The sequence below is a fragment of the Pipistrellus kuhlii genome, unplaced genomic scaffold (assembly GCF_014108245.1).
Source record: "Pipistrellus kuhlii isolate mPipKuh1 unplaced genomic scaffold, mPipKuh1.p scaffold_m20_p_1, whole genome shotgun sequence".
Lineage (NCBI taxonomy): Eukaryota > Metazoa > Chordata > Mammalia > Chiroptera > Vespertilionidae > Pipistrellus > Pipistrellus kuhlii.
In genome coordinates, this window is record NW_023425404.1 from 53,081,740 (window position 1) to 53,108,552 (window position 26,813).

Genomic DNA, 26,813 nt, shown 5'->3' on the forward strand with positions numbered 1-26,813 from the left:
CTACAAGAAAAACTGAGACAAAGTTCTAGGTCAGAGCCACTTAAATACTTTATAGGTCCTAAAAGACTGAGATGCTCTTACGTAAGAATCAAGCTCTCACTCCGCAATCTGTCACGGTGACTTTATTATACCACCCAGGTTTGTTTTTTGGTAAAAGAAGACCTCCATTCTTTTCTTTTCTTTTTTAAATATATTTTATTGATTTTTCACAGAGAAAGAGAGAGGGATAGAGAGTTAGAAACATCCATGAGAGAGAATCATCGATCAGCTGCCTCTTGCACACCCCCTACTGGGGATGTGCCCGCAACCAAGGTACATGCCCTTGCCCGGAATCGAACCCGGGACCTTTCAGTCCGCAGGCCGACGCTCTATCCACTAAGCCAAACCGATCCCAGCTAGACCTCCATTCTTAAAAGCCAGGGAACAGATCTGCTTTTAAAACAAAGTTGCATTAGATCGTATCTCCCTTCATATGGTAGGATCGACACAGGCAGCAGCAGAGATTCTCACTGCCTTTCCTCCCAATACTAAATGAGAGCCCTTTCAAGTGTCAAGATCTGGTGAAACCAATCCTGAGTGGAAGTTTGAAGGGAGGGAGAGTATCTCGAATCCCTGAAGTAAAATAACCCAGGGAAGCATCAGACCTCTAACAGAATAAAAGCAAAGGCCCCAGGAAAGCCATGGCACATCCATCTTGTAATAATCTATTACATTGAAGGACAATAAGCTCAATTATCTGAATGTAGAACTTCCCTTTAAATTTTCAATTTTAAAGCAACAGCAACTGATCACCCCTACCCTGTGCAGAAAAGACGTAAAGGGCCTATCTTGAAATAGTTTGTATCAGAATAACTCCTATAAGCAGCAGTCACTACAAATAACTACTTTATTAGCAACCCCCACACTGAATCTACTTACTTAAGCCTCTGAAATAATTAAGATTCCAGAATTTTCTTGATTTGCTCTTAGCATTAAAAAAACAAAAACACCAAAACCCAAGCAGGAAGATGGTGAAGGGCTACTGACACAACAGATCTGCCCAGTACTCCTTAAATAAAAACAAATTCTTACATGAGATAATTCAGACACACAAACTTAAAAACCTGTCTGATTGACAGATTTATTGACAGACTTACAGAGAAAATAACCTTTGAGGAGACCCATTCCCTTTGCCCTGTTGCTGACAGTGTTCATTATTCAGATAGTGAGAGAAGAGTCATGTCTTCCCAGCTTTAGTTCTCTTAGAGACACAGATTGTCCAGCTGTTAGTCCCAAGTCAACCTCAAGGCACTATGTCAGAGGTATTCCACCCCCACCCAAAGAATTCACAGAGATTAATACACTCTAGAGAAGGAACAAACATTTCAGATCAGTTTGTGACTACTGACCTGTCTCCTGTTTACTCCATCAGAAAAGCTGACACAATAGCCGTTTTCCTGGATGCCCTTTTCTGGCAGCCACAACAGGAAGAGCCTGCGAAGATCCCCAGGGAGCAGCCTCCTCCACTCGGCTGCAGCACTTAGTTCTCGGGAAACCCAGTGAGTCAGTCTTTGGCGTCTCCCACTCCATCCGCATTGATGGCAAACATAGCTTCAGCTTCAGGAAGGCAGGGAGAGTCGTAGATTTTGCAGATTCTGGTTTCCCCTCTTCCTTTTCTCAAGTACAGTCTGACCCAAAGACACAGATCAAAATACCAAAGCTATGATAATTTCAAAAAATGCTCTTCCTATTTATGATAGAACTAAAAACATTTTTGATGTGTATACTTCTTAGAAGGACTTTCAGAATCTTTCTGTATTCCTTGGGGCCCTGTCACCATACCCCCCGCCCCCCTTAGTGGATTTTCCATATTAAAACAATTGTTTTCTTTTAATAATGAAGAGACATATGAATTCTTCATATTCAGTTCTCCATATTAGAGGGCTTTCAATTCTTTTATGAACTAAAAGCAAACACCTCTACTAATCAAAGCATGACAATGAGACTTAGCAAGAGCTCCTTTGTCCAATTACACAATCGTAGCTTTAACAGGGAAACGTTCTACCTTCATGTCTACTCCACAGTTAACATGACATTCCAAGGTGAAGTCACCTGCCCATCCCTTTACCTGGTTGTTGAGGCATGAGCAATGATATTTCCTCCAATAGGTTTTTTAGGATCCGCAGCAAACATGGCCGCCCCATCCACTTGGGCTACCACCTGGTTGGTGATTACCACAGCTACACCAAACTGACGGAGAAAGGGTACATGTCTTTTATTATTATTTTATTTTTTAATATATTTTATTGATTTTTTACAGAGAGGGAGGGAGAGAGAGAGAGAGAGAGAGAGAGAGAGAGAGAGAGAGAGAGAGAGAGAGAGAGAAAGAGAGAGAGAGAGCTAGAAACGTCAATGAGAGAGAAACATCGACCAGCTGCCTCTTGCACCCCCTCTCCCCCCACCGGGGATGTGCCCGCAACCAAGGTACATGCCCCTGACCGAAATCAAACCTGGGACCTTTCAGTCCGCAGACCGACGCTCTACCACTGAGCCAAACCAGTTTCGGCTTTTTTTTTTAATTATTATTTTGTGGCCACAGACATTGTAAGGACTAACTTTATTGCTGGCAACCCTTTTCCTCACAAACCAATGAATAGCTCAAGTCTCTTCCTATCTATCTGATATCTTGATGCCCTGGCCTTCCAGCAAAGCTCCTGAAATCCTTGGCCCCTGAAAGTCTGTCCCCACCTGACAACTCACCTCATCAGCAAGTCGCAGAAGCATCCGCAGAAACCTGGCCAAGTGCATCTGCCTGGCTGAGAGTTCACCTCGGCCGGAGTAGTCTGTTCTGTAGAGGGCAGTGGCACTGTCTACAATCAGCAGTGCATACCTGCAGGGAACAAGGACTCTCTGAAGCCTGTTTCTAGCTTATGTCAGATTCTGCTTCCTTTCTCTCACTATGCTAAAATTCACATTCAGTTACACATGTATATAGATGTTTCATTAACATATTTGTATAACATCCATGTCTGAGGTACCATATAACAAGATAAAAGTTCCAACAAGTTCAGATGGATTATGGTTTCTTTTTACTTTATGCTTTTATTTTAGAGAGAGGAAGGTGCGGGGGAGGGAGATAGAGAAACATTGATTTGTTGTTCCACTTATTTATACATTCATTGGTTGCTTCTTGTTTGTGCCCTGACTGGAGATCAAACCCACAACCTTGGTTTATTGGGATAATGCTCTAACCAACTAAACTACCTAGCCAAGGTTATGGCTTCATTTAACAGTGACTTGACTTTAACCACAAAGAGTGTCAAAATAAGAACTAAAACTTAAATCTCCCCATTTCTAATTCAAGCTACTATCAATTTTGCCAAATAGCCTATATAAGATTCCGGATAAGGGCCCTGGGCGCATATTCAGTGTCTTCTGAGCACATACCTGGACTCCACCATCATAGCTGATGCTTGATAAAGCAGCTGGGTCTGGTGGTCTGTGTTGAACCCACGAGCATATGCTACATTATCTAGGACATCACTGCCAGAGAGGCCGTATCTAGAAAAGCAGAGAGGACATTTTTAGGCTGCACAGAGAAGGCAGGCAGATGAGAAATTCATTTCTAATAAAGAAATTACATAGATGGTTAGGTAAGAAGTTTTGGGACTAAGTAGTAATAATTCCCTTTCTATTACAAAGTTCAGACAAGAGAGATGACAGCAATTACTACTTTGGAGTCATCTACCTAGCAGGACTTTAGGATAAATCAAATATTTTCTTGGAGGACTCATGAACTAGAATTAGAAATTTCCAAGTACAAGGAAATAATGTTCTCTTGGAAAAACCCAGGGCAACATGACAGAATTGAGACAGAAACAACAAAAAAGAACCACTCAAAGATCTATTAACCAAATTCATATAAATTTATTACATAGGAATAAAACCCAATAAGGACTGACTCAAAACTAAAAAGTTCAAGAGAAGCAAATATTTTTCTTCTTTATTCTTGCAGTAATTAGTTATACCCAATAATGATTTTCCCTCTGCATTTAAAAAAGGCAAATAAAATATTTTTCTTAGAACAATTTGTGTTTTCTCATCTTTATAACTGATACCTAAGACATGAATGGTTCGAGTAACAACACAATTTTCATTCTCATTAAATGTACCATAATGGAGCCGCATTTCTTTGAAGATAAACTTCCCCTTTATCTCTCAAATAGATGTGATTTTTCCCTCTTCTGCACTTCCAAAAAACTGATTTAGGTCTTTTTATGGCACTTGTGCGGGGCAACCCTGCCATTCTTTGACTAAACTACAAATTCCTTGAGGATAAAGATAAGCTTGTCTACCATGAGTACTATTTATACCTAGTACATTCTGAATGTTGCTAAGTGAAGCTTTTATGCATACAAAAAAATCATACACATCACTTTAACCCATATTTTTATATTAATGTCATAAAATCAATACAGTCCAAAAATATAACACTGACTCCCTTAATGTAATAGTTCAAAAGAGAATCTGTTTAAACAAATCAATGTGCTATTAATTCTCTGATAACCAATGTCTCTGTGTTTATGATTCTATCAGTCTTTAAAGAATCAGTCTAGCCCTACCTAGTTTGGCTCAGTGGATAAAGCATTGGCCCTGGACCAATGGGTTCAATTCTGGTCAAGGGCAATTACCTCAGTTGCAGGCTCCATCCCTGGCCCTGTCTGGGAGGCAACCAATCAATGTCTTTCTCATATCCATGTTTCTCTCTCTGTGTCTCTCCCCCTCCCTTCTGCTCTCTAAAAATCAAATATCCTCAGGTGAGGATTAACAAATAAATAATAAAAAGGGCAAAGGCTGTAAAGACATCTTCCAAAAAAGATATACAAATGTCTATGCCTCTTCTGTTCAATGGCCCACCGATGGATTCCCTTCTAACTGGAAAAGAAACCCCTAAGCATTACAGTTTTAGCTCTTAACATTTAAAATTATCAACTTTTTAAAAATTATCTAATAAAAGAGTAACATACAAATTAACCATCACTCTGCTACACCCACAAGCCATGCCCACCAACCAATAAGGAACAAGTATGAAAATTAGCCCAACCAAGATGGCTACAGTCACAGAGCAAGCAGGAGGCTTGGGTTTCCCCGCTAATGGAGGAAGCCAAGCTTTCCGCACACCCTGGCCAGCCCAGGCCTCCACTCAAGGCTACAAAGTTTCAATTATAGAAGATACGTCTCAGATACCATGGCCTCACTTGGGTTGCAGGGGAGCGTGGCTGGCCTGCAAACCACCACAGGACCCTCTCCCAGGCCACCCCACGGAAACCCCCACCCTGATCTGGGACACCCTTCAGGGCAAACCAGCTGGCCCCCACCCATGCACCGGGCCTCTATCCTATATAATAAAAGAGTAATATGCAAATTGACTGTCACTCCAGCACACAAGATGGCTGCCCCCATGTGGACACAGATGGCCAGCAGGGGAGGATAGTTGGGGGGAGAACCAGGCCTGTAGGGGAGCAGTTAGGCATCAATCAGGCTGACAGGCAAAAGCGATTAGGGGCAATCAGGAAGGCAGGCAGGTGAGCAGTTGGGAGCCAGCAGTCCTGGATTGTTAGAGAGGTGTCTGACTGCCCGTTTAGGATTGGGCCTAAACGAGCAGTCGGACATCCTCAAGGTGTCCCAGATTGAAGAGGGCGCAGGCTGGGCTGAGAGAAACCCCCTCTCCCCCCGCAATGCACAAATTTCGTGCACTGGGACTCTAATAAACACACACACACACACACACACACACACACACACACACACACACACAGTATATAGGCATTTTTTTTAAAAAAGAGAAGACACTGTTCAACCAGACTAATCCTATAAATCATGACAGTGACAGGTACAGCCATACTTCTCTCATCTAATCCAGTAACCTACCTCTCAGCCACTGCTAGCAGCCGCTCTGGCCTAAAGGTACCCTCGGTGTCAATGTACATGGCCTTTCCTTCACCTCCACCCCGGTCAATGGGAAGCTAGAGAGAACAAAAAGAACAGCAGAAATGAACACTGTACTTCTTATATAACTGACCAACTTACCCATGATTCTATAATTCCCCCTCTCTCCAATAAGGCAAAGGGAAAAAAACACTTCAAAGTGACATTCAGAGATAGGAAAGAGAGCATTCCCTTCCAAGAAGCTCTGCTAGAAGTAGATATGAAACTCACTGTGTCCCTTAGCATATAAGGATAGAAATCTTGCCAGAGTTAGACTGCTTGGAAATACAGTCCAAAGTAATAAAATTCTGACTGCACAACCTCACAAGACTGACCAATCCTCACAAGAATACAAATAGCCCTGACTAGTTAGGCTCATTGGGTAGAGTGTCGGCCTGTGGCCTGAAGGGTCCCAGGTTCTGTTCTAGTCAAGAGCATGTACCTTGGTTTTGGGCACATCCCCAATAGGAGGTGTGCAGGAGGCAGCTGATGTATGTTTCTCTCTCATCAATGTTTCTAACTCTATCTTTCTCCCTACCTCTCTATAAAAAATCCTTTTAAAATATCTTTATTGATTATGGTATCACATAATTGTCCTCATCGCCCCATTCCCATCTCAAACCCCTCCCCACGTATGCCCCACCATTGTCCATGACTAATGGTTAGGCTTATATGCATGCATACAAGTCCTTTGATTGATCTCTCCCCCTTACCTCCATCCTCCCCTACTTCCCTCAATAAAATATATTTTTTTAAAAAGGAAAAAAAAAAAAAAAAAGAGTACAAATATTTGGAAGATCATTTACCTTAGCTTTAATAAGTAAGAGAGCCTGATCCAATACCCAATTAATTTTAGCACGACCAAACCACTTTTACACTTCACCTTACTGAATAGTTAGGTCCTTTCTCTGGGTTACTGAAGGAACTTGGCAATGCTCTAAGGGCATCCCTAGCAAATTTAATGTATGAACAAGAAAGAAAGGTGTTTGTTTCAATAGTACATATAGATGTTAAAAATAAGCAAAAGAAGAGAAACCAAGATGGCAGCATAGGTAAACACTAAACTGCTGCCTCGCCTCGCACAACAATTTCAAAACTACAATTAAAAAAAAAAGTTCTCCCAGCTGATCCTCACAGCCAGTTGGCCTGGAGGTTAATTCCTCCCAGTGATATCAACAATCAAGGCCTGGGACCTGGGCAGGGGCGGAGCTGGCGATTGGAGGGAGCTGGGGGGGCCCTGCCAAGGCCCCGAGACTGTAGGCCCTGGCAGGGGCAGAGCCAGCGATCAGCGATCTGTATGAACTACAGAGGAAACGCCTTTTCTGACCACTCATTGGCTAAGCTCCCTGTGCGCTGCCATTGGTAATATTCTTAGTAACTTGGGTATCAGAATCCAAAAAGGTGATCTAGGGATTTTTCCACCACACTCCTAGAGAAAAAAACGAGTCTGCTGCTGGAGGTCTAAGAAATGTCATATTCTGCCCTGGCCAGTTTGGCTCAGTGGATAATGCCTAGGACTGCTGACTGCAGGGTCTGGGTTCGATTCTAACCAAGGGCATGTATCTAGGTTGCAGGTTTCTCCCTGGCTGGGACCCAGGTCAGGGCTCATGCAGGAGACAACCAATCAAAGTGTTCCTCTCACTTTGATGTTTCTCTCTGTCTTTCCCTTTCTCTTCCACATTCTCTAAGTCAGTGTTTTTCAACCTTTTTTGGGCAAAGGCACACTTGTTTCATGAAAAAAATCACGAGGCACACCACCATTAGAAAATGTTAAAAAATTTAACTCTGTGCCTATATTGACTATATATAAAGTAATTCTCTTGAATAGGAATCAAATAAACACAAAGAAAGTATTTTATAATTACTTTATTATGAAATATTAAGTAAACAAAATAGTGAAAAATTATAAAATTCTTGTCTTGTCTGCACCTACGGCACACCAGGCAACATCTCGCGGCACACTAGTGTGCTGCGGAACAGCGGTTGAAAAACGCTGCTCTAAGTCAATGGAAACATATCCTCAGGTGAGGGGGAGGGAAAAAAGAAAAGAAAGATGTATATCCTATGAAAGACACATCTTGAAAATGCGTAAGAAAGTTGTCATTTTTTCATGGTGAAGGGACTGGAGTCCATGTTGATTAAAACAACTTGGTGGCTGCAGTGACTGGCGGTAGCTGCAGCAGCAGGGGGATGGGACTGGTGCCTTCCCCTGACCAGTCCGGCTGCCTCCCACAAAGAGAGGCCAGACTGTGGCTTAGCAGGGGAGCAGGCCTAAGCTGTCAGTAGGACATCCCCTGAGGGCTCCTAGTATGCGAGAGGGACCTTCCCCCAATGATTTTCGTGCACTGGGCCCCTAGTATGTATGTGTATGTACGTGTACACGTACACACACACATACACACAAATGTGAACCCTATGCAAGACACAGGGTCCTAACAAAATCCTTATTTTTAAATATGTATATGTTTATTGATTTCAGAGAGAATCATTGGTTGGCTGCCTCCTGCCTATCCCACAAAGGGGACCAAGCCCACAACCTCAGCATGTGCTCCAACCACCAGACATCAAATTGTGACCTCCTTCCTGCTTCATAGGTTGCTGCTCAGCCACTAAGTCATGCCAGCCAGGCAAAAATCCTTATTTTTATAACATACTGTTTTTAGCGGCAGCAGTTGCCCTGGCCAGGTGGCTTGGTTGACTGGAGCTTTATCCCATATACCAAAAGATGGGGGGTTCTATTCCAGGTCAGGCACATACTTTAGGTTGCAGGTTTGGTCCCCGGTTGGGACAGGTATGGGAGATAACCCAATCAATGGTTCTCTTTCCCTCTCTCTAAAATAAAAAAATCATTTTTTGATAAAGTGCTACTTAAAATACAGAATAAATTATGAAGGACTGTTCATAATTTGTTTTGTAAGGGGAAAAAAACAAAAGGAAATTTATATTCGATGTCTACATTTATAAATAAGTTCCACAAACTATTATTTTGTTGAAAGGATAAGGACTCACACTAGGATGGAAGGGTACTATATATGTAAGAAAGCACATTTCATTTCAGTTATTGTTTTTTTTTTTTTTAATATATTTTATTGATTTTTAACAGAGAGAAAGGGAGAGAGATAGAGAGCTAGAAACGTCGATGAGAGAGAAACATCAACCAGCTGCCTCCTGCACACCCCCCACCGGGGATGTGCCCGCAACCAAGGTACATGCCCTTGACTGGAATCGAACCCAGGACCTTTCAGTCCGCAGACCGACGCTCTATCCACTGAGCCAACCTGGCTTTGGCTCATTTCAGTTATTCTTTTTTTTTTTTTTTAATATATTTTTTAAATTAAATTATTATTTTTGTACATACACCAATGTCGTCCCCTCCCCCCCCCATTTCAGTTATTCTTGAACTCCATCAATAAGTTGTGTCCCCGGGAGAAATGAGCATTATCTATCTAGATTAAAATAATGCCGTTTTTGCTCTGGCCAGGTGGCTCAATTGGTTAGAGCATTGTTCCTGATACCCCTGGGTTGCAGGTTCAATCCCCAGTCAGGGCACATACAAGAATCAACCAGTGAATGCATACATATTATAAGTGGAACAACAAATCAATGTGTGTGTTTTCTAAATTTTTTAATAAAAAGGAATTTTTTAAATGCTATTTTCTTCGAATACCTTAAACTGTAATAAAGCCCCAAAAGATTATAACAGAAGAGTTGGACCATGGAAATGGACCTTGATTGGAGTCAAATCCTGGACCTTTCTGACCACGGCTGACACTCTGTCCACTGTGCCTAATTGGCTAGAGCTTTCAGTGGCACTTTTTAAGTTTAGTCCCGATGAGCTAATGCTGGTGGTAATCTCACATCAAACATCCTTAGCTCTTGCCTCTCCTTTCAAGCATTCAGTAGGTTGTTACCAGAATATTTCTGAAAATTTTGCTCGTGTTCCTCTTTAGTTGGAAACATTGAATAAACTCCACTCTTTACAAAATCAAGTGTAAGCTTCTTACACTAAGATCAAAATCTGGTCTTGATTTGTCCTTTTAAGGTTTATATCCTACAACTTTTCTAAATAAAACCTCTGAACTCAGTTAACAGGTTTATTTATTGTCTTCTCCTCAATACATATGTCTCCCTGATCCCTGCACTTTTGTTCATACCATTCCGAATAGTTAAATGTGTTTTTAAATTTCTTTACCTGCTCAAATTTAGTATTCTCTAGAAGTGTAGTCTAATCTCTTTTCTCCATAAAGTATTCCATGATATTCTAGGGTGAGGTAATGCTTCTCTCTTCCTTAAACAGTTACACTATTTCCTCCATACCATTTACTTTATATCAGATATGTCTTATGATATCCATTCTATCATCTCCATCCAGTCAAGCAGTTACTGAATGCCATGCACTGATTTAGGCAATAGCAATACAGCAAGTATCCTATCTAATAAGATTGACCATCACTCCAACACACAAGATCAAGACAGCTGCCCCCATGTAGTCAAAGATCCTGCCACCAGGTGGACACAAAATGACCACCACAAGATGGCCAGCAGGGGAGGGCAGTTGGGAGGAAGCAGGCCTGCAAGGGAGGGCAGTTGTGGTTGATCAGGCAAGCAAGGGAGGGCAGTTGAGGGGGGACCAGGCTGGCAGAGAAGGGAAGTTGGGGGCAAACAGGCTGGCAGGGAAGCAGTTGGACATCAGTCAGGCTGACAGAGAAGTGGTTAGGGGGTGATCAGGCTGGCAGGCAGAAGCGGTTAGGGGCAAGCAGGCGAGCAGTTGAAAGCCAGCAGCCCTGGATTGTGAGAGGGCAGTTGGATATCCCTCGAGAGGTCCCAGATGGGAGGGTGCAGGCTGGGCTTAAGGACACCCCCCCACCACCACCGTGCACAAATTTCGTGCACCGGGCCTCTAGTCAGATTTAAATCTAAGGGTATTGGTAAAGGAATACTTTTAAAAAATATATTTTTATTGATTTCAGAGATGAAGGGAGGGAGAGATAGAAACACCAATGATGGGAGAGAATTACTAATCGGCTGCCTCCTGCCCACCCCACACTGGTATTGAGCCTGAAACCTGGGCATGTGCCCTGACTGGGAATCAAACCATAACCTGGTTCCTGGGTCAATGCTCAACCAACTGACCTGCACTGGCCAGAGTGGTAAAGGAATGAATGACTTTAATGATGAATCATAAAAAGGGAAGATAAAGCCACGGAGGCTTGGTGGGTGGTAAGAAAGTATTGAAGTCAATGATCTGAAAGTTTCTATGAATTGGAAGAATTTTGCAGTAGGAATCTATTTTATAAGTAGCACATGGGATTCCTGAGAACAGAGAAAGTGACTTAATATCCATCCCAACAGATGCTTGAAAACAGTGGAAATAACTTCTTGCCGGTTTGATTAGTGAGAGGCCCAGCAGCTCACCTGGCATGTCACAGCCAATGTATGACAGATCTGGGTCTTCCCAGTTCGGAATTCTCCAAACATCTCTGTGATGGATCCAGTTTCAATTCCTCCTAACAGAGCAACAGGAAACACCTCTTAGCACAATACAAATGTTTAGAAACAATAATCATAGAAACGTTCTTGGAGCTCATCAGAAAGATATTTACGGGATGATACAGAGGTGCAGAGGGGAGGGCTAACACGTAAATTTAAGTGTGACTCCTAAACTCAGGATATTTTGTACCCTATAAAAAGATAACTCGAATGCTTAAATATTTGGGGAAGCAATAAGAATCAAATCTAACTTAGGACAGCAATGCTTTTAAAAGTTCAAAAACTAGTTTTCTGCCCTGGCTGGGTAGCTCAGTTGGTTAGAGCATCACCCTAATACACCAAGGTTGCAGGTTAGATTCCTGGTCAGAGCACATACAAGAATCAATCAATTAATACATAAGTAAGTGGAACAACAAAAAGGAAAAAGGGGAAAAAATAATAAAAAAACAAAAATAAAAGTGGAACAACAAATCGATGTTCTTTCTCCCTTCCTCACTCTCTAAAATTTAAAAATAAAAGCATAAACGAAACTACAGCTTTCCATAAAATACTAAAGATTTAGTGTAAACTACAGTGCAGTATTCAAACACGGAGTGGTTATTTAAAAAAATATGTTTTTATTGATTCAGAGAGGAAGGGAGAGGGAGAGAGAGATAGAAACATCAACGATGACAGAATCATTGATTGGCTGCCTTCTACGCATCCTTTATTGGGGAACTGAGCCTGCAACCTGGGCATGTGCCCTTGACCGGAATCAAACCCAGGACCCTTCAGTCCGCAGGCCAATGCTCTATCCACTGAGCAAAACCAGCCAGGAGTAAATATGGAGTGTTTTAATCAGCCATCAGATTCTCAAACTTGTGTGTATTAAAGTAGAAGATTAAAATGATTGCTTTAGGCAGAGGGAGCTGACTCTCTGAATGCAATATTAAATGGAGGTTAAATTATTTAATTGGCAGATCATGTTAGCAGTTTACAAGTCAGGTCCCACCCTGCAGCAGTCTTCATCAATGTGGATACTTTTCTTATCTCTTAATCATATCTAACACATTAGTCCTACCCATATACTTTAGTTTTGTTCTATGACTTGGATCCTTTGCTAACTGCAGTTCACAAAATAGGACAAGGAATTACCACACCTTGAAGTAGTTTGTCGAGTTCTTTAGAGCCAGTAGTAATTTGTATGATCTCTGATCGCCTTTGGTGGAACTCAGTTGCAGTGGTAAAACCCATTGGAACTAATTTAGCTGCCTCCGTCTGGGAAAAACAAGCAATGTCAAATCAACAAAAATAGCTTACCAAAACAAGAACCAGGAATAAAATAGACAACATCTAACAAATTCCCATTATGATTTCTCTTTAAGAAGTCATCAAAATACTAGTAGTTCTAGGATTATTTTATCTCTCTGGCATCTAAAGGATAAGCTAATTTAGAGACTCCGTGAAGATTAATGTTTAAATTGCCAATTCAAGCAATACATTCATGTACTTAAAAAACTATTACAGACCCACACATATATGCTGCAGGTGATTTATGACAAATGTGACAATACAGTATAAGGTCCAAAACAGATTTAAACCTTAATTTTCTGTACCATCAACCACAGATTGCACAACTTTCTATCTACTTTGTTAAATGAGGACATTTGTCCTTTGATCTCTTCTCCTTCCATGTCTACTTCCCCACCTCTGTCAGCTATTCCTTTTCTTTCACAGTTTATTTTTTTGCGACCCATTTTATATCCTATGTTGTAGTTACTTATACATCTTCAATAATCAGTCAATCAGTTGATTCCAAAATTTAAAAATAAATGCATTCACAAACATGTAAGAATAAAATATCACAGTCCTAAATAACCAATGAATCCAAGAAATCTCTAGGGAAAATACTCTGAGATGACTAAAAATAAAGACACAAACATCAAATCTTATGGGATACAGCAAAAGCAGTGTGTAAAGGGAAATCTGTGGCTATAAACATCTATATTAGACCCCCCCCCCCTTTTTTTAAATCCTCACCTGAGGATATTTTTTCCATTTCTTTTTAGAGAGTCAAAGGGAGGGAGGGAGGGAGGAAGAGGGGAGAGAGAGAGAAACATGGATGTGAAAGAGACACATAGAATGATTTCCTTGATTGCCTCCCGCATGTGCCAGGACCAGCACCAAGGTGCTTGCCCTTGACCCAGAACTGAGCTCAGGACCCTTTGGTGCATGGGCAAACTCTCTAACACCGAACACACTGCCCAGGGCTAGGAGAATCTTAAACAGCCTAAATGTCCATCTTAAGATACTGGAAAAAGGAGAAACTAAATAAGCAGAAAGAAAGAAATAAGATGAAAGCACTAATTAATTAGAGGACAGAAATATAATGGGGAAAAATTCACTACAATGTTTATATTAGTTTTGTACACATAATTCATTGCAGAACCAAATAGTGTGATAGAAATGCAATTTTTTGTTACATTATGCCTCTCAAAAATTTCTGTCAAATTCAAATGAATTCTTTTTTCATACTACAACAGTTTCAAAATAATGCTCCATTTTACCCTGCTTTTATATCTGAGCCACATCTTTGTCTAGTATTCTCTAACCTTAGCATTCCTCAAATTTTCCAACCGCTCGATCTCACTATGTATTCACACTTAACCCCTTCCCCCCCTCCGAGATCTTCTTTCCTTCTCCAACTGCACTTTCCACTCTCTAGGTCAGCTCCCATCCTGGGCCTCCTTCACTGAGTCCTTGGGTTGGAGCCACTCTAACCTAGATCCCATGTTTTTCCATCTAAAATCTGGTAAAGTGTATCCTCAAGTAACTTCCTCAGAAAAAATGGATGAGAAAAAATGTTCTGAATTCTTACATTTCTGAAACTGTTTTAATCTGCACTAATATTGGATTAATAATATTAATAATGTTAAGATTATTCTCCCTCAGAGCTTTAAGGGCATTGCTCTACCTGCTTCTCTCACCCGGATTTCTGACAGAGAACGTACTTTCTGATGATCATTCCTTTAGATGTCACTTACTTTTTTCTCTCTGAAATCTTTCAGGACCTTCTCTTTATGAATGTTATTCTGAAATTTCACACAGATCTGTCTAGGTGTTCGTTTTTGATAGTCTATGGGATATTACTATATAAGACTTCTGCTTCTCTTTAACTCTGTCAATTTCTCTGGTATTATTTCTCTGAGAATTTCTTCCCTTTTTCCTGTAACTTCTACTAATCTTCAGGATGAATGAAGATTTAGTAGATTTAGGAAATAAAAATATCGAAGAAAGGGGGGGGGATGAAGCTTATATACCAATATTGAAATCTACTTAATGTATACTAAAATATTTAGGGGGAAACGTATTAATACCTGCAACTTTTTTTGAAAAGCATAAAAAAATCCAAGATGGATTAACTGCTGGATAGAAAGATAAACAAGTGATAAAGCAAGTATATTAAAACTAGTGGCCTGGTGCACAAATATGTGCACATTGAAAGAACATTAATTAGAATAAATATTTTAATAGGGCTATTTGCCCTTTCTCTATAATAGAAGTGTCAACCAAGTTCATGATCGACAATGACAGATGGAAACACATGGGTGTGATTGGTGCCAGAGAGAGCTTTATATGTATTGCGCATGTGTGAGTCAACTTAGCCTTTTGTATATATAGAATAAACTTGCCTAATTAGACCTGCGTTCTGATTTAGCTAAACTTTTCCCAGCCCAGTGAAGCACCCCAACTTCTCTTTCAGGTAACTGTCAGCAACACAGCAGTAAATACCAACACAAAGCAGATTATTATTGTAGGTCATGCAGGGAGAACAAAGGGTAAAATATTTAACTGCAGCAGTGTTTGACTATATTCTGCACAGTGAGAAAACATGAAGTCATTTTCAAGTTCCACCATTTCTTACTTCTTTTCAGTTGGGTCAAGTTTCTAAGCTTTCTAAATCTCCATTTCCTGGCTAATGAAAATAGGATTCTAGCAAGTCTCTTATCTACTCACTTCAGGACTTCTGTGAGGATCAAATGAGATGAGGCACAGGAAAAACACTTCACAGACATTTGGTTAAAGTGTAAATGTTTCCACCGGGGTACAAAGCAAGTCATGACCCTGGGGTGCAGAAACTCCAAGGAAGCCAGTTGCTAAGGAGAGGAAGCTGGGCATTGCTATGTGACATCATTACCAGGCCCCACAGCGGCTGTTTCTGGGCTGGCCACGGGGTCACAGCAGCCACAGCTGTGATGTGATGGGCTGTCGCTGCTGATGTCTTCTTCCCCACCTCTGTCAGCTATTCCTTTTCTTTCACCTTTTACTTCCCCGTGTCCCACTTGGGAGAAGCCAAGTGTTACTTTGTCCGTCAGGTCCATGCTGCCAGTTTCTCTGTAAATGGCAAGTGTGCACCAGGGCAGCTCCTTCATTGAGGGTCTTCCCCTTGGTGGTCAGCGCACATTATAGCGACCAGTTGGATAGTGAGAAGGACATTTAGCATATTAGCCTTTATATATATATGTACAGACTAGAGGACCAGTATACAAAATTCATGCACAGCAGGGGGAGAAGTCCCTCAGCCTGGCCTGTACCCTCTCCAATCTGGGACCCCTCAGGGAATGTCCAATTGCCAGTTTAGGCCCCTGTGTGATGGGGCTTAAACCGACGGTCAGACATCCCTCTCACAATCTGGGACCATTGGCTCCTAACCACTTGACTGCCTACCAGCTTGATTGCTGTCTAAGCTGATGGCCCCCAACTGCCCTCCCCGGCCGGCTTCATGGCCCCCAACTGCCCTCCCCTGCTGGCCTGATGCCCCTAACCACCTGCCTTGGCCCCCACCACTGTGGCTCTGTCCAGAAGGAAGTCGGATGGTAGGAGCATGTCCAGTCTCCCAATCTAATTAGCATATTACCTTTTTTATTAGTATAGATGTTAATGTTATAGTCCAGGTGGTGGGTATATGACTGTCCACTATATAATTCTTTCAGCTTTGTAATAAGTTAAAAAATTTTAATAAAATGTTGAGAAAACTCAGGAGATGTTTTACCTTCTTTTCATTTTATTTATTTATTTTTAATATATTTTACTAATTTTTTTACAGAGAGGAAGAGAGAGGGATAGAGAGTTAGAACATCGATGAAAGAGAATCATCAATCAGCTGCCTCCTGCACACCCCCTACCGAGGATGTGCCCGCAACCAATGTACATGCCCTTGACCAGAATCGAACCTGGGACCCCTGAGTCCACAGACCGACGCTCTATCCACTGATCCAAACCAGTTTTGGCAGGAAAATATTTTTAAAAAATATCTGCTGAATCGATCAGTGGTATACCAAGCAAGAAAGAATAGTTCAACAAAAGCCAATGACAATTTCTTTTTACTACCCTTCCCTCAACCCCCTTCCTTCTGGTAACCACCATTCTGTTGTCTGTGTCTATGAGTTTCAGTTTTATACCCCACATGAATGAAATCATATGGTTCTTAGCTTTTTCTGGTTGACTTCTTTTTGCTAAGCATAATATTCTCAAGGTCACAGATCATATATCACAGAAATGTACACTTGGACCCATATAATCTTATTAACTAGAGTAGGGGTGTCGAACTCAATCAGAGAAGGGGCCAAAATCTAAAATCCAGCCTAAATCGCGGGCCGAATGGTTTACTGAACAGTCATAAACTGTCATTGTGATGGAAACGCAGCGGAGTGCAGTGATGACAGCGCGGTGCGGGCCACATTGCAAGGCCTGGCGGGACGGATTTGGCCCGCGGGCCTTGTGTTTGACACATGTGAACTAGAGGCCCAGTGCATGGATTTGTGCGGGTTGATCGAAACCAGCTCTCCAACATCCCCCAAGGGGTCCCTGATTGTGAGGGCAGTTCTTGGGTGACACACCCCAGGATCAGGCTCCCTCCTCTGGGGTGGATCACCCAAGAACCACAGCTGCCAAGTCACCGCAGCTCAGCAGCTCCTGCATTGAGTGTCTGTCCCCTGGTTGTCAGTGCACATCATAGCTACTGATTGTAACATCTGGTCCCTGCTGCTCATTGCTCGTCATAGCTATAGTTGGATGGTCAAACGGTTGCTTAGGCTTTTTATATCTAGACTAGAGGCCTGGTGCATGAAATTTGTGCATGGAAGGGAGAGGTCCCCCAGCCGGGCCTGCACCCTCTCCAATTCAGGACCCCTCGGGGGATGCCCAACTGCCTCTCGCAATCCAGGACCACTGGCTCCTAACCACGTGCCTGCCTGCCTGCCTGCCTGATAGCCCCTACCTGCTCCCATACCAGCCTGATAGTCCCTATCTGCTCCCCCGCTGGCCTGACTGCCCCTAACTGCCTCTGCCTCACCACACACCCAGGACCCAGGACCCCCTCCTCCAGCCAGTCGCAGGCACCTGGGATCCGGACTTCCCTCCCTCTGGCTGGCCGCAGGCACCCAGGACCCAGGCTGGCTTTACCCAGGCCGGCCACAGGCACAGAAGACGATGGGTGGGTGGCTTCGCCCGGGCCGCAGCCACAAGTGCCCAGGACTGCAGGGCGGGCGGCTTGTCCCTCCCCTGGGCTGCAGCGCAGTCGTTGGTACCTGGGACCATGGCGGGGGGGGGGGGGGGGGGGGGGGGTGGGGGGGTTGTCCTTCTCCCAGGCCGTAGCCCCAGCTGCTGGTGCCCAGACCACGGGCGTGTAGCTTGTCCCTCTCCCAGGCTGCAGGTGCAGCCGCTGGCGCCTGGGACCACAGAGCAGGAGGCTTGTTCCTTTCCCCAGCCACAGCCTGGTTGGGCCCCATTCCTCTCTCCAATAAGAATTCCTTATGAGTATCTGAGCCATTAAGGTGTGAGGGCGTGACAACTATTTGCATATTAGCTCTTTATTATATAGGATGTCACACCAATAAATTTAATAATAATAAAAATGAATAAATAGTTCTGGATAGTTTCCTTTCTCCACTGTGACAATGGATATTCTTGCTGAAAATCTCAATTCCAAAGATTTGGGGGGAATGGAAGGGAATAGCCACAGTACTGAAAAAAAAAAATGTTCTTTAGCCTTTTTAAAGTAAATAGTATAATTTTTAGTCACCAGAAATTCAGAATATAAAATGTCTGAGATCAAAAGGACAAAAATGTAAAAAGACTTATCTATTATCATGTTGCACATATCATTTCACTTATTACAGGTGTGTATGTTTACACCAAAACATTCATTTCATTTCTAAAAGTACAGTCTGACAAGGCATAAATAAAGATCCTGCCAGGATGTGTCCAGTCACAAACACCGATGTTCAAAAAGAAACAACAGGGACACCTACTGGCTCATTCAATATCACAATTTTTCAATAAGGTATTGGGGACTCAGAACTCTTATTTCCAATTAAGTCACCACTTCAAACATTTATTTATTTGAATAATCCAATAAATGACAGCATCTTTCCTCTCAAATTAAGAATTCCTTATGATTTTTGAGTCCTGACTAAATTTATATTATAGAGTACTAAATACATGGAGGACTAGCCCTGCCAATGCTTAAAAATTCAAAGCTCTTAGTATAATAACCAATAAAACAATTACTGTGTGTATATATATTTTATGTGTAAGATATTAAATAAGTATACATAAATCTCAAATACTGCCAATTTGAGTAAGTCACATAGCAGAACTACATGTATTGAAACTACCCAAGAACAAAGGATACATTCTTTTGGAAGATTCTCTAGTTTTTCAAGATTACTTTTCAGAGAAAAATTGTGTAAAACTATGTGTTATGTGGATAACCAGAGCAAAACAAGTAATGCAGGATCTACCTATCTTTCTCATTGCTGTTATGAAGATCAAGGGATAATATATATAAAAGAGATGAGATTTCAAAGTTAAAGTGCTTTATAAGGGATTAAGTTACTACCTCACTTCAAGTAAGCCAGTAAAATCACTTTTATGTCATTTATTAAGACATAAAAAAAAAACTAAGCACATGATTTGAAATCACACCCTCTTGTCATTATTAAAGAATCTTCCTATGATTAGCTAACAGATTATATACACTGAGAGCCTAATTAATATGACTTTAATATTCAAGCAATTCAAACAGCTTCTCTATTTGAAAGTAAAACATGTTTATTATAGAAAACATGTTGTCTGTGTCTATAAGTCTCAGAAAATTGAGACAAAAATAAAAATTGCTTACGTCCTTACCATCAGAAGTTAAATTAATATTTTAGTGTATTTATCCCTAGTGTATGTGCTATACATATATAAGTACACAGTTTAAAAAGAAAAAAATCAAGCACATATATATAGGTATGTATATGTAGGTATACACACACACACACACACACACACACACACACGTTTTAACATTTTTTGAATCAGGAACGTTATCCTGTCAATGAATATTCTTTGAAACTGTTTTAAATGGCTGCATTCTGAAGAATATTTCTAAGGCATGAGATCAAATATCTAGAAAGATAAGGTAAATACCACTCACTCACTGTTAGTAGTCAACTTGGCAGTATCTATGCATTACCCATGATACTGCAATTCCTTAGAGAAAGTCCCGTCTATGCAAGAAGGCACGTGCAGAGGTAACCGGGAATGCAGCCACCCCGGGAAGGGGAAAGATGGCACACCAAGGGATAAAGCAGGAAGGCCACCACCTTTCCCGGTGTCCCTTTGGCATTCCTCCCTTAATGTCTCCGAGGGCACGGAAGCAGCACTTACCAGAATTTTATCAGCTTTGGCTTCACTAATCCCCTTAATATTTATTAGCTCCTTTTTTGGTGCGTAGGCAACAGCCTCCACAGTATGGAATCCGGCTTCTTCCAATTTCTTCACATCATTGGCATTTATGCCACATTGCTGAGAGAGAAGAAAACCAGGGATTAATTTAAACTTCAGTTTTCTCGTCTGTCTAATCTGGATAATTTGTCCTACCTACTCACAGGGCTGTTTAGAATACAAAAGCTTTAAAAAGTGTGCCCTAAATATAAGGTATTTAATTACCAAAACTAGGAATTTTAAACTAGACCTATCCCACATACATTAAGTGGATTAAACTAGTAACTTCCAACTACTGGAAACAAATCTGTAACTCTCAACCTTTTATAACTGGGACTTTAAATGAACTTTGAGATCCTGGGTCCTAAAAAGGGCCACTTTAAGCCAGTATCTCCCAATGTTTTTTACATCAAGCACACATAAAAAATGATATTTTTTTACACCAAACTGGGGTTAGTAGATGAGGCTGCCCCAGAGCTGATGTCATTAATCTAAACATATCAATAATCTTTTTGTAATAAAAACGACTTTTTGTAATACAATGACTAGAAAGCTCTACTCTAACCATTGACACTGAGAAGGGGGAAAATTGCTTTTGGTCACAGACTTGTATATCACTTCTTTCTCCCAAAGACAGCTTTGATTTCATTAGCCACTGAAAGCGTGACTTCTGGGAGAGAGTGAGTTAGTGGAGGTATGTGACTGTATTAGGGAATCAGAGAAGATCTGGGAGAGGAGACAATAATACTTGCCCATAGAAACCATGTCTGCTATTAGTATTTAGGCGATAAGCAATGCACATGTGTGCTTGTACCATCACAAACCTATTTGTAACTTCTGAGTCTTGAAGCTTAGCCAGGAATGGAAAGAACATGCACAAAGAGACAGAAAAATGAAGGCTTTCTCTAATTTTCCTTCTACTTCAGCCTATGTACCGACATTCTCACTGGGGCCTTTGTACAATGAGCAGAAACATGCAAGGCCCTGGCTCTAGTGCTTGATGTTCTTATGCAGATTCCTGAATTAGAGCTGGGCTCTTATACCTTAACTAGAGGCCCAGTGCATGAATTTGTGCACCAGTAGGGTCCCTCAATCTGGCCCATGGGATGGTGCTGAAACTGGCTCTCCGACATCCCGAGGGGCACCAGATTGCAAGAGTGCGAAGGCCAGGCCGAGGAACCCCACCAGTGCACGATCAGGGCTGGGGAGGAACGCAGGAAGTGGCCAGCTGGGAGGGACTACGGAGGGCTCCAGGATGTGTCCAGCCCATCTTGCTCAGTACCTATTGGCCAGACCCCAGCAGCAAGCTAACCTACCAGAGCATCTGCCCCTGGTGGGCAGTGCAAGTCATAGCAACTGGTCAACCAGACAACTGTGTGCTCCCTGGTGGTCAGTGCACACCACAGCCAGAGGCTGAGGGGCCTTGGCATATATTATTTGATTGGTTGACTGGCTGACCGGACTTAGCAATATTAGCCTTTTATTATATAGGATAACTACAAGGCCTTCTCCTTGACCATGACAGCTGTCTTGTTAGTAACTTCAGCACATATCTGGGTCTTTCCTCTCTGCACAACCACTGTAATTTCCTGGACAGTTTAACACAACTATTGTTTAATACTTAGTACAAACAGCAGACTCTACCATGGGACGCTAGGGCTTCTTCATTTCTGACAATCCAGCTCTGGGAAAGAAAAGTGACAAAGTGCAGGAGAATTCTTAACAAAAGAGATCTGCTCTGATATATTTTGCAACTATCTTAAGTCTTTCCACAGGATCCTTGACAACCCTTCTGAAAACTAATTTGGGTACTGATCATAGGTAGTAAAGCAATCTATGTATATAAAAGCCTAAGTAACTGTTATGACAACGACTAAAATGACCAATCGCTACAATGCACACTGACCACTAGGGGGCAGACACTCATTGCAGGTGCTACCATTGAGCCAACCTCCTGCAGTACCTCCCCCTGGCTGGCAGGCCCTGGCTGGGACAGGGAACTAGGGGGTGGGTGGCAGCAGATGCAACCCCTTTCCCAGGAGGGCCAAGGATTGAGCGTACCTCCTGTGCCCCGTCTCTCTCCCCTGCTGCCAACAGGCCCCAATCGGCCAGCTGCCCGCCTGCCATACAGCAGCAAGGGAGGGAAGGAAGAAGGGTGAGGGGAACCGTATGGTGGCGTAGGGACCGCACCCATGCACAAATTTTGTGCACCGGGCCTCTAATGGTTTATATAAAGGCTGTGATTTTTCCCAATCGGTAGAAGAATCTAGACCAGCTTTAAAATTTCCAAGTTAGAACTAAACATATTACCTCTAATCGTGAAATGGGTTGTGGGCCAAAGCTCTCTTCTTCCACTGAAGTATCTGCATTTGCTTCAAGCTGCATCTGCATAGCCATTGCTCAGTGTTCAATACTGAAAAATACAGATGGCCATCAAAGAGAACACTAGAAAAAGTAGACCTGCACACTTAAATTTGCAATAAATCTCTTAAGAATTACCTCCTGGACGTTTGGTGTAATCACTGACCTACCTATATCAAGAAAAAGAACAAATCTCTCACCAGCTTTCCCTTCCACCTAGCTAGTTGTATCAGGAAAACTGTAGAAAGAGCCAGGACTAGTCTGTTTCTTAAAAATTCGAAGCTTAACTAGATCAACTACGTCCCCATTCCCCCCCTTCATATTCCCTGAGGGTAGGGCCAAGCCTTTTTTGTTCGTATATATTTCATGATACATTATAAATGTTAGGTGTTTGGTAAATATTTGGTAAATGAATGTACTTTCCAAGACTCGACTTCAAACATGTCAAACTCTCAGCCTGCAGGCCACATGCGGCCAACAATGAATATTTTTGCGGCCCAGCCAATATAACAGTATGTAAGAAACATTTTAATAAAAAGTTTGTAACCTAATTTTTACAATATCCTGTTATACATAATTATTAATAACGAACTACAACGTTCGCTAATGACTGATTACTATCGATATAATCACGTTGCATTCATTTCCCTTACATGCCTTACTTGTAGGCACACCATTTCTCTCCACTAATACTAGCAGCCAATAACCATGTTATTAGTCTTGAACTGACTTGTTTGATGTGTGCAACAGAAAATGTTCTGCTTTCGGGGAACAAGAAAAATAGGTTTATTTGCGTTACACTTATTAATTTTTGCAGTTATTCAGTGTCTGATAAGTTAATGTTCAAGAAAAAATATTAATTTTTATTAAAATGTTCTATTATTTTATGTTAATGATTACTCATTTATGTCAGCCCTTTGTATTCAGCATGTCTCTATCGAAATAAGTCTACGTTTCTATGAAAACTGAAGCTTTTGTTTTTTTGTTGCCCACATGAACTTAAACCTTGTTTATTTGGCCTGTGTTGGTCTTTGAGTTTAACATGCTTGCTGTACTTAAAATGGGGGGGGAAAAATTTTTTTTTAATGAAAGGTTAAATTGCTTCAGTTCCATTGTTCCCTTCCAGCAAGGAGGTGGAGGTGGTAGGATAGGAGTGAATAAATGTACAGAACCAGCGCCTCTAGTCTCCATTCCTGATAAACAGTGGACTGTTAGCCTAGGCAAGGATCATAGCTTATAGTTACACATTATGCTTCTAACAGGAGTGCATGACATTTAAGTTCAACATTTTAATCAATTCCATACTTCAAGGTATGTGCAATGAATAACATGCAAGTATCCTGCTCAGCCTGAAATCTTCCATTTAAGTGTAAGGGCTATACCTAAAGTGTGATTATTATAATAGAGCTAAGATTGCTCAGGTTGAAAAGAAGAACTGAGAACAAAAAGTTTTTTTTTAATTATCTTCAAGAGATTTTATTAGTAAAAGTGAAGAAGTCTTCATGACCATAAGAATAAATGGCCTTAAATCAAACCAAAACAATCAGGACAATTTAACAATCAGGATAAATCTAATTCAAAAGATAACAAATATGAAGTTTCCATTCTTAGAGACTTGACAGATGGCCATTTGTTTTTGATTGGTTCAAGTACAGGCTTCTTAGGTGGCAGTTTTAGCATAATTCAAATATCAAAATCACCTGAATGCAATTTAAATCTCTTCCTTAATAATTTATGAAAAAGATGGCACTGTAAGTAACTAGGAAAGGATGGTCTTTTCAATAAATAGTGCTGAGTTAACTGGATAGCCTTATCGAGTAAGAAAAACAACAGGAAAAAAAAATGTTTCCAATTTAGAGATTATAGATCTAAATGTAAGAGGTAAAACAAAGCTTTTAGAATATCGGTGAAAATTTTCATGACTTTGGGATAGAGAAGACTTCTTGAATGGTATACATAAAGCAATAAGCTAAAAGGAAAATGTTGAAAAACTGGACTATATTCAAACTTAAAAGCCATTAAAAGAGACCATTAAGAGAATGAAAAGTAAAACGACAGCGAAGGGAAGAAATATTTACCACATGTTCAACTAAGGGTTGATAACAAAACTATATAGGAAAAAACTCCTCCAAATCAGCACGGAAGGCAATTCAAAAGAAAAATAGGCAAGAAATTTGAACAAGCACTTCACACTAAAAGATATCAAAATGGCTAATAAATATATAAACATAAGTCCAACCTCATTAATAGTCAGGATAGTTGAAATGAGATATTAGTATATGCCCACCAGAGTAGCTAAAATTAAAAATATTGACAATGTCGTGTTGGCAAGCATGTGGAACAACTAAACACTCATACACTGCTGTACTGTTTCTAGTATAAAATGGTACAATTTTGGAAAACACATTACCGTAAATGTGAAAGCTGAAATAGACAAATGCTATGACCCAGGAATTTCACTACTTTATATTATTAACCTACTGAAAAGCATACACGTGTACACCAAGAGGTACACAGGAATGCTTTCAGCAGCCTTTCTCATACAAGACAAAAAATAGAAACAATCCAAACGTCCATCATGAGTACAATATCATATAGCAACAATAAAGAACTACTGCTATATGCAAAGACATGCGTGAACCTAAAGACAGAACACTGAGCAAAATCAGACATTAAAACATATAATATTACTTAAAGAATCTTGCTTCCCAGCATCTGTCGACAGTTTGGGACAAAGAGGCTCATCAATTAACACACACACGCTTATATAAAATTCAGAAACAGGCAAAATTAGTCTGTGTCTTAGAAATTAATGGTGGTTGCCTTTGGAGAGAAGAGGGGAGAGAATTAGACGAGGGGCACAGAGAGGTTTCCGAGGTGCAGACAGCATCCTATTTTTTTACCTGAGCGGTGACTACAGTGATTATTCAGGCACAGAGGGAGAGAGGCAGGGAGGGAGAGAAATACTGATTTGTGGTTCCACTTGCTTCTCGTATGCGCCCAGACCTGAATCAACCCCATAACCTGTATCTGGACGTCGCTCTAACCAACAGGACGATCCGGCCAGGGCTACACTTGCTTCACTTTAGAAGTTTAAAAAAACCCCACACAGATCATTCCCTACGCATCCCGTGAACGGCCTTCCGATTAGAAATGAAAGTATCTTTTTGACAGCTGGAGTAAGCAAAGCACGGTCTAACGGCACGAGGGCTGCCAGAAGTCCGGAAGCCCCGGCTCCAACACGAAGCAGCTGTGACTCGGCCTGAGCCCTCGGCTCCCCGCCCAGGGAACGGGCGCTGGCAATGGAGGCCTCAGAAGGCTCCGCCCAGCTCCACCGACCCGTCCGCGGTTTACGCCACAGCGAGCTCCGAGAGTCCGTCTGCCCGGGCATGTCCGCCCCACTTTCGGCGGAGAGCCCGAAGCCGGAGGGGAGCCCGGGTCCCGGCCTGGCTATGACGGGGAAGAAGCTGGCGCAGGAAAGGGCGCCCGGCCACACCCGACACTCACCCGGGCTGCAGCGCTCCGGCCTCCGGCCTCCTCCCGCTGCCCGGCCCGCGCCCGGCCCGGGACGGACTCCAGGCGCCCTCGCTGGGCCTCACTTCTCTCCTCCTCTGCTCCGTCCGACCTCCTGCACACAACTCCAACGAGTTTCAGCTCCCACCCACGCGCCCGGGGACCCCTTGCTCCCCTCAGGCCTCGGGCGCCAGTCCCGGTGCGCGCTCGCCCCGGCGGTTTCGTAAATCCCGCCAAACCCTCCGGACGGGGTCACGCCCGCGTCAACGTCACGTCTCCCCGCCTCCTCGGTCCGCCTTCCAGCCTGGGCCGCTGCTGCTCGCCAGCTCGTGACGAGGCCACGGAACTTGGCCTAGCATAACGCTATGTATTGCCCTCTTCCTTTTATCCTTTAAAACGAACTCAAAACTTGGGAGTTGCCGCCTTCTCATTATCAGATTGAGGACTACAACTCTCAAGAGGAATGGGGTCAGCTAGAAACTACATCTCCCAGTATGCACCGCCCGCGGTCTGGGCGGAAGCGTGTCCTCAGCCTCTTCTGGAAATAGGCTGGCCCCTTAGAGCAACTTCCTAAGGATCTAAACGTGAGCTGTTGGTGCTTTAGGTAGTAGCTCTGGGCCTCTCTGACTCAAATTCCGAGAGCCAGGCGTTTTCCAGGTCTCGAGGTGGGGGAGCTGAGGAAGGCAGAGTAGGCGGAGAAACCTGGAAATCGAGCGCGGGGAGGGGAT

At 42.2% G+C, this 26,813-nt stretch overlaps 1 protein-coding gene across 3 annotated transcripts; it reads right to left on the reverse strand.

Moving 5' to 3' along the window:
• Positions 1 to 1,095: 1,095 nt before the first annotated feature.
• On the reverse strand, positions 1,096 to 26,349 carry RAD51 (RAD51 recombinase). 3 transcript variants are annotated; one of them, XM_036445957.2, is made up of 10 exons: positions 26,080 to 26,349; positions 22,522 to 22,624; positions 20,155 to 20,292; positions 12,597 to 12,714; positions 11,383 to 11,474; positions 5,911 to 6,005; positions 3,427 to 3,540; positions 2,740 to 2,869; positions 2,108 to 2,229; positions 1,096 to 1,667 (listed from the first exon to the last, which is right to left on the reverse strand). In XM_036445957.2, the coding sequence occupies exons 2-10, from the start codon at positions 22,606 to 22,608 to the stop codon at positions 1,544 to 1,546; spliced, it is 1,020 nt and encodes a 339-aa protein (XP_036301850.1). In that variant the 5' UTR covers positions 22,609 to 22,624; positions 26,080 to 26,349; the 3' UTR covers positions 1,096 to 1,543. The 3 variants fall into 3 exon arrangements, with proteins under 3 accessions (XP_036301850.1, XP_045430446.1, XP_045430448.1); XM_045574490.1 differs by lacking the exon at positions 26,080 to 26,349 and adding an exon at positions 25,476 to 25,788; XM_045574492.1 differs by lacking the exon at positions 26,080 to 26,349 and adding an exon at positions 24,273 to 24,382.
• Between the last annotated feature and the right edge of the window lie 464 nt (positions 26,350 to 26,813).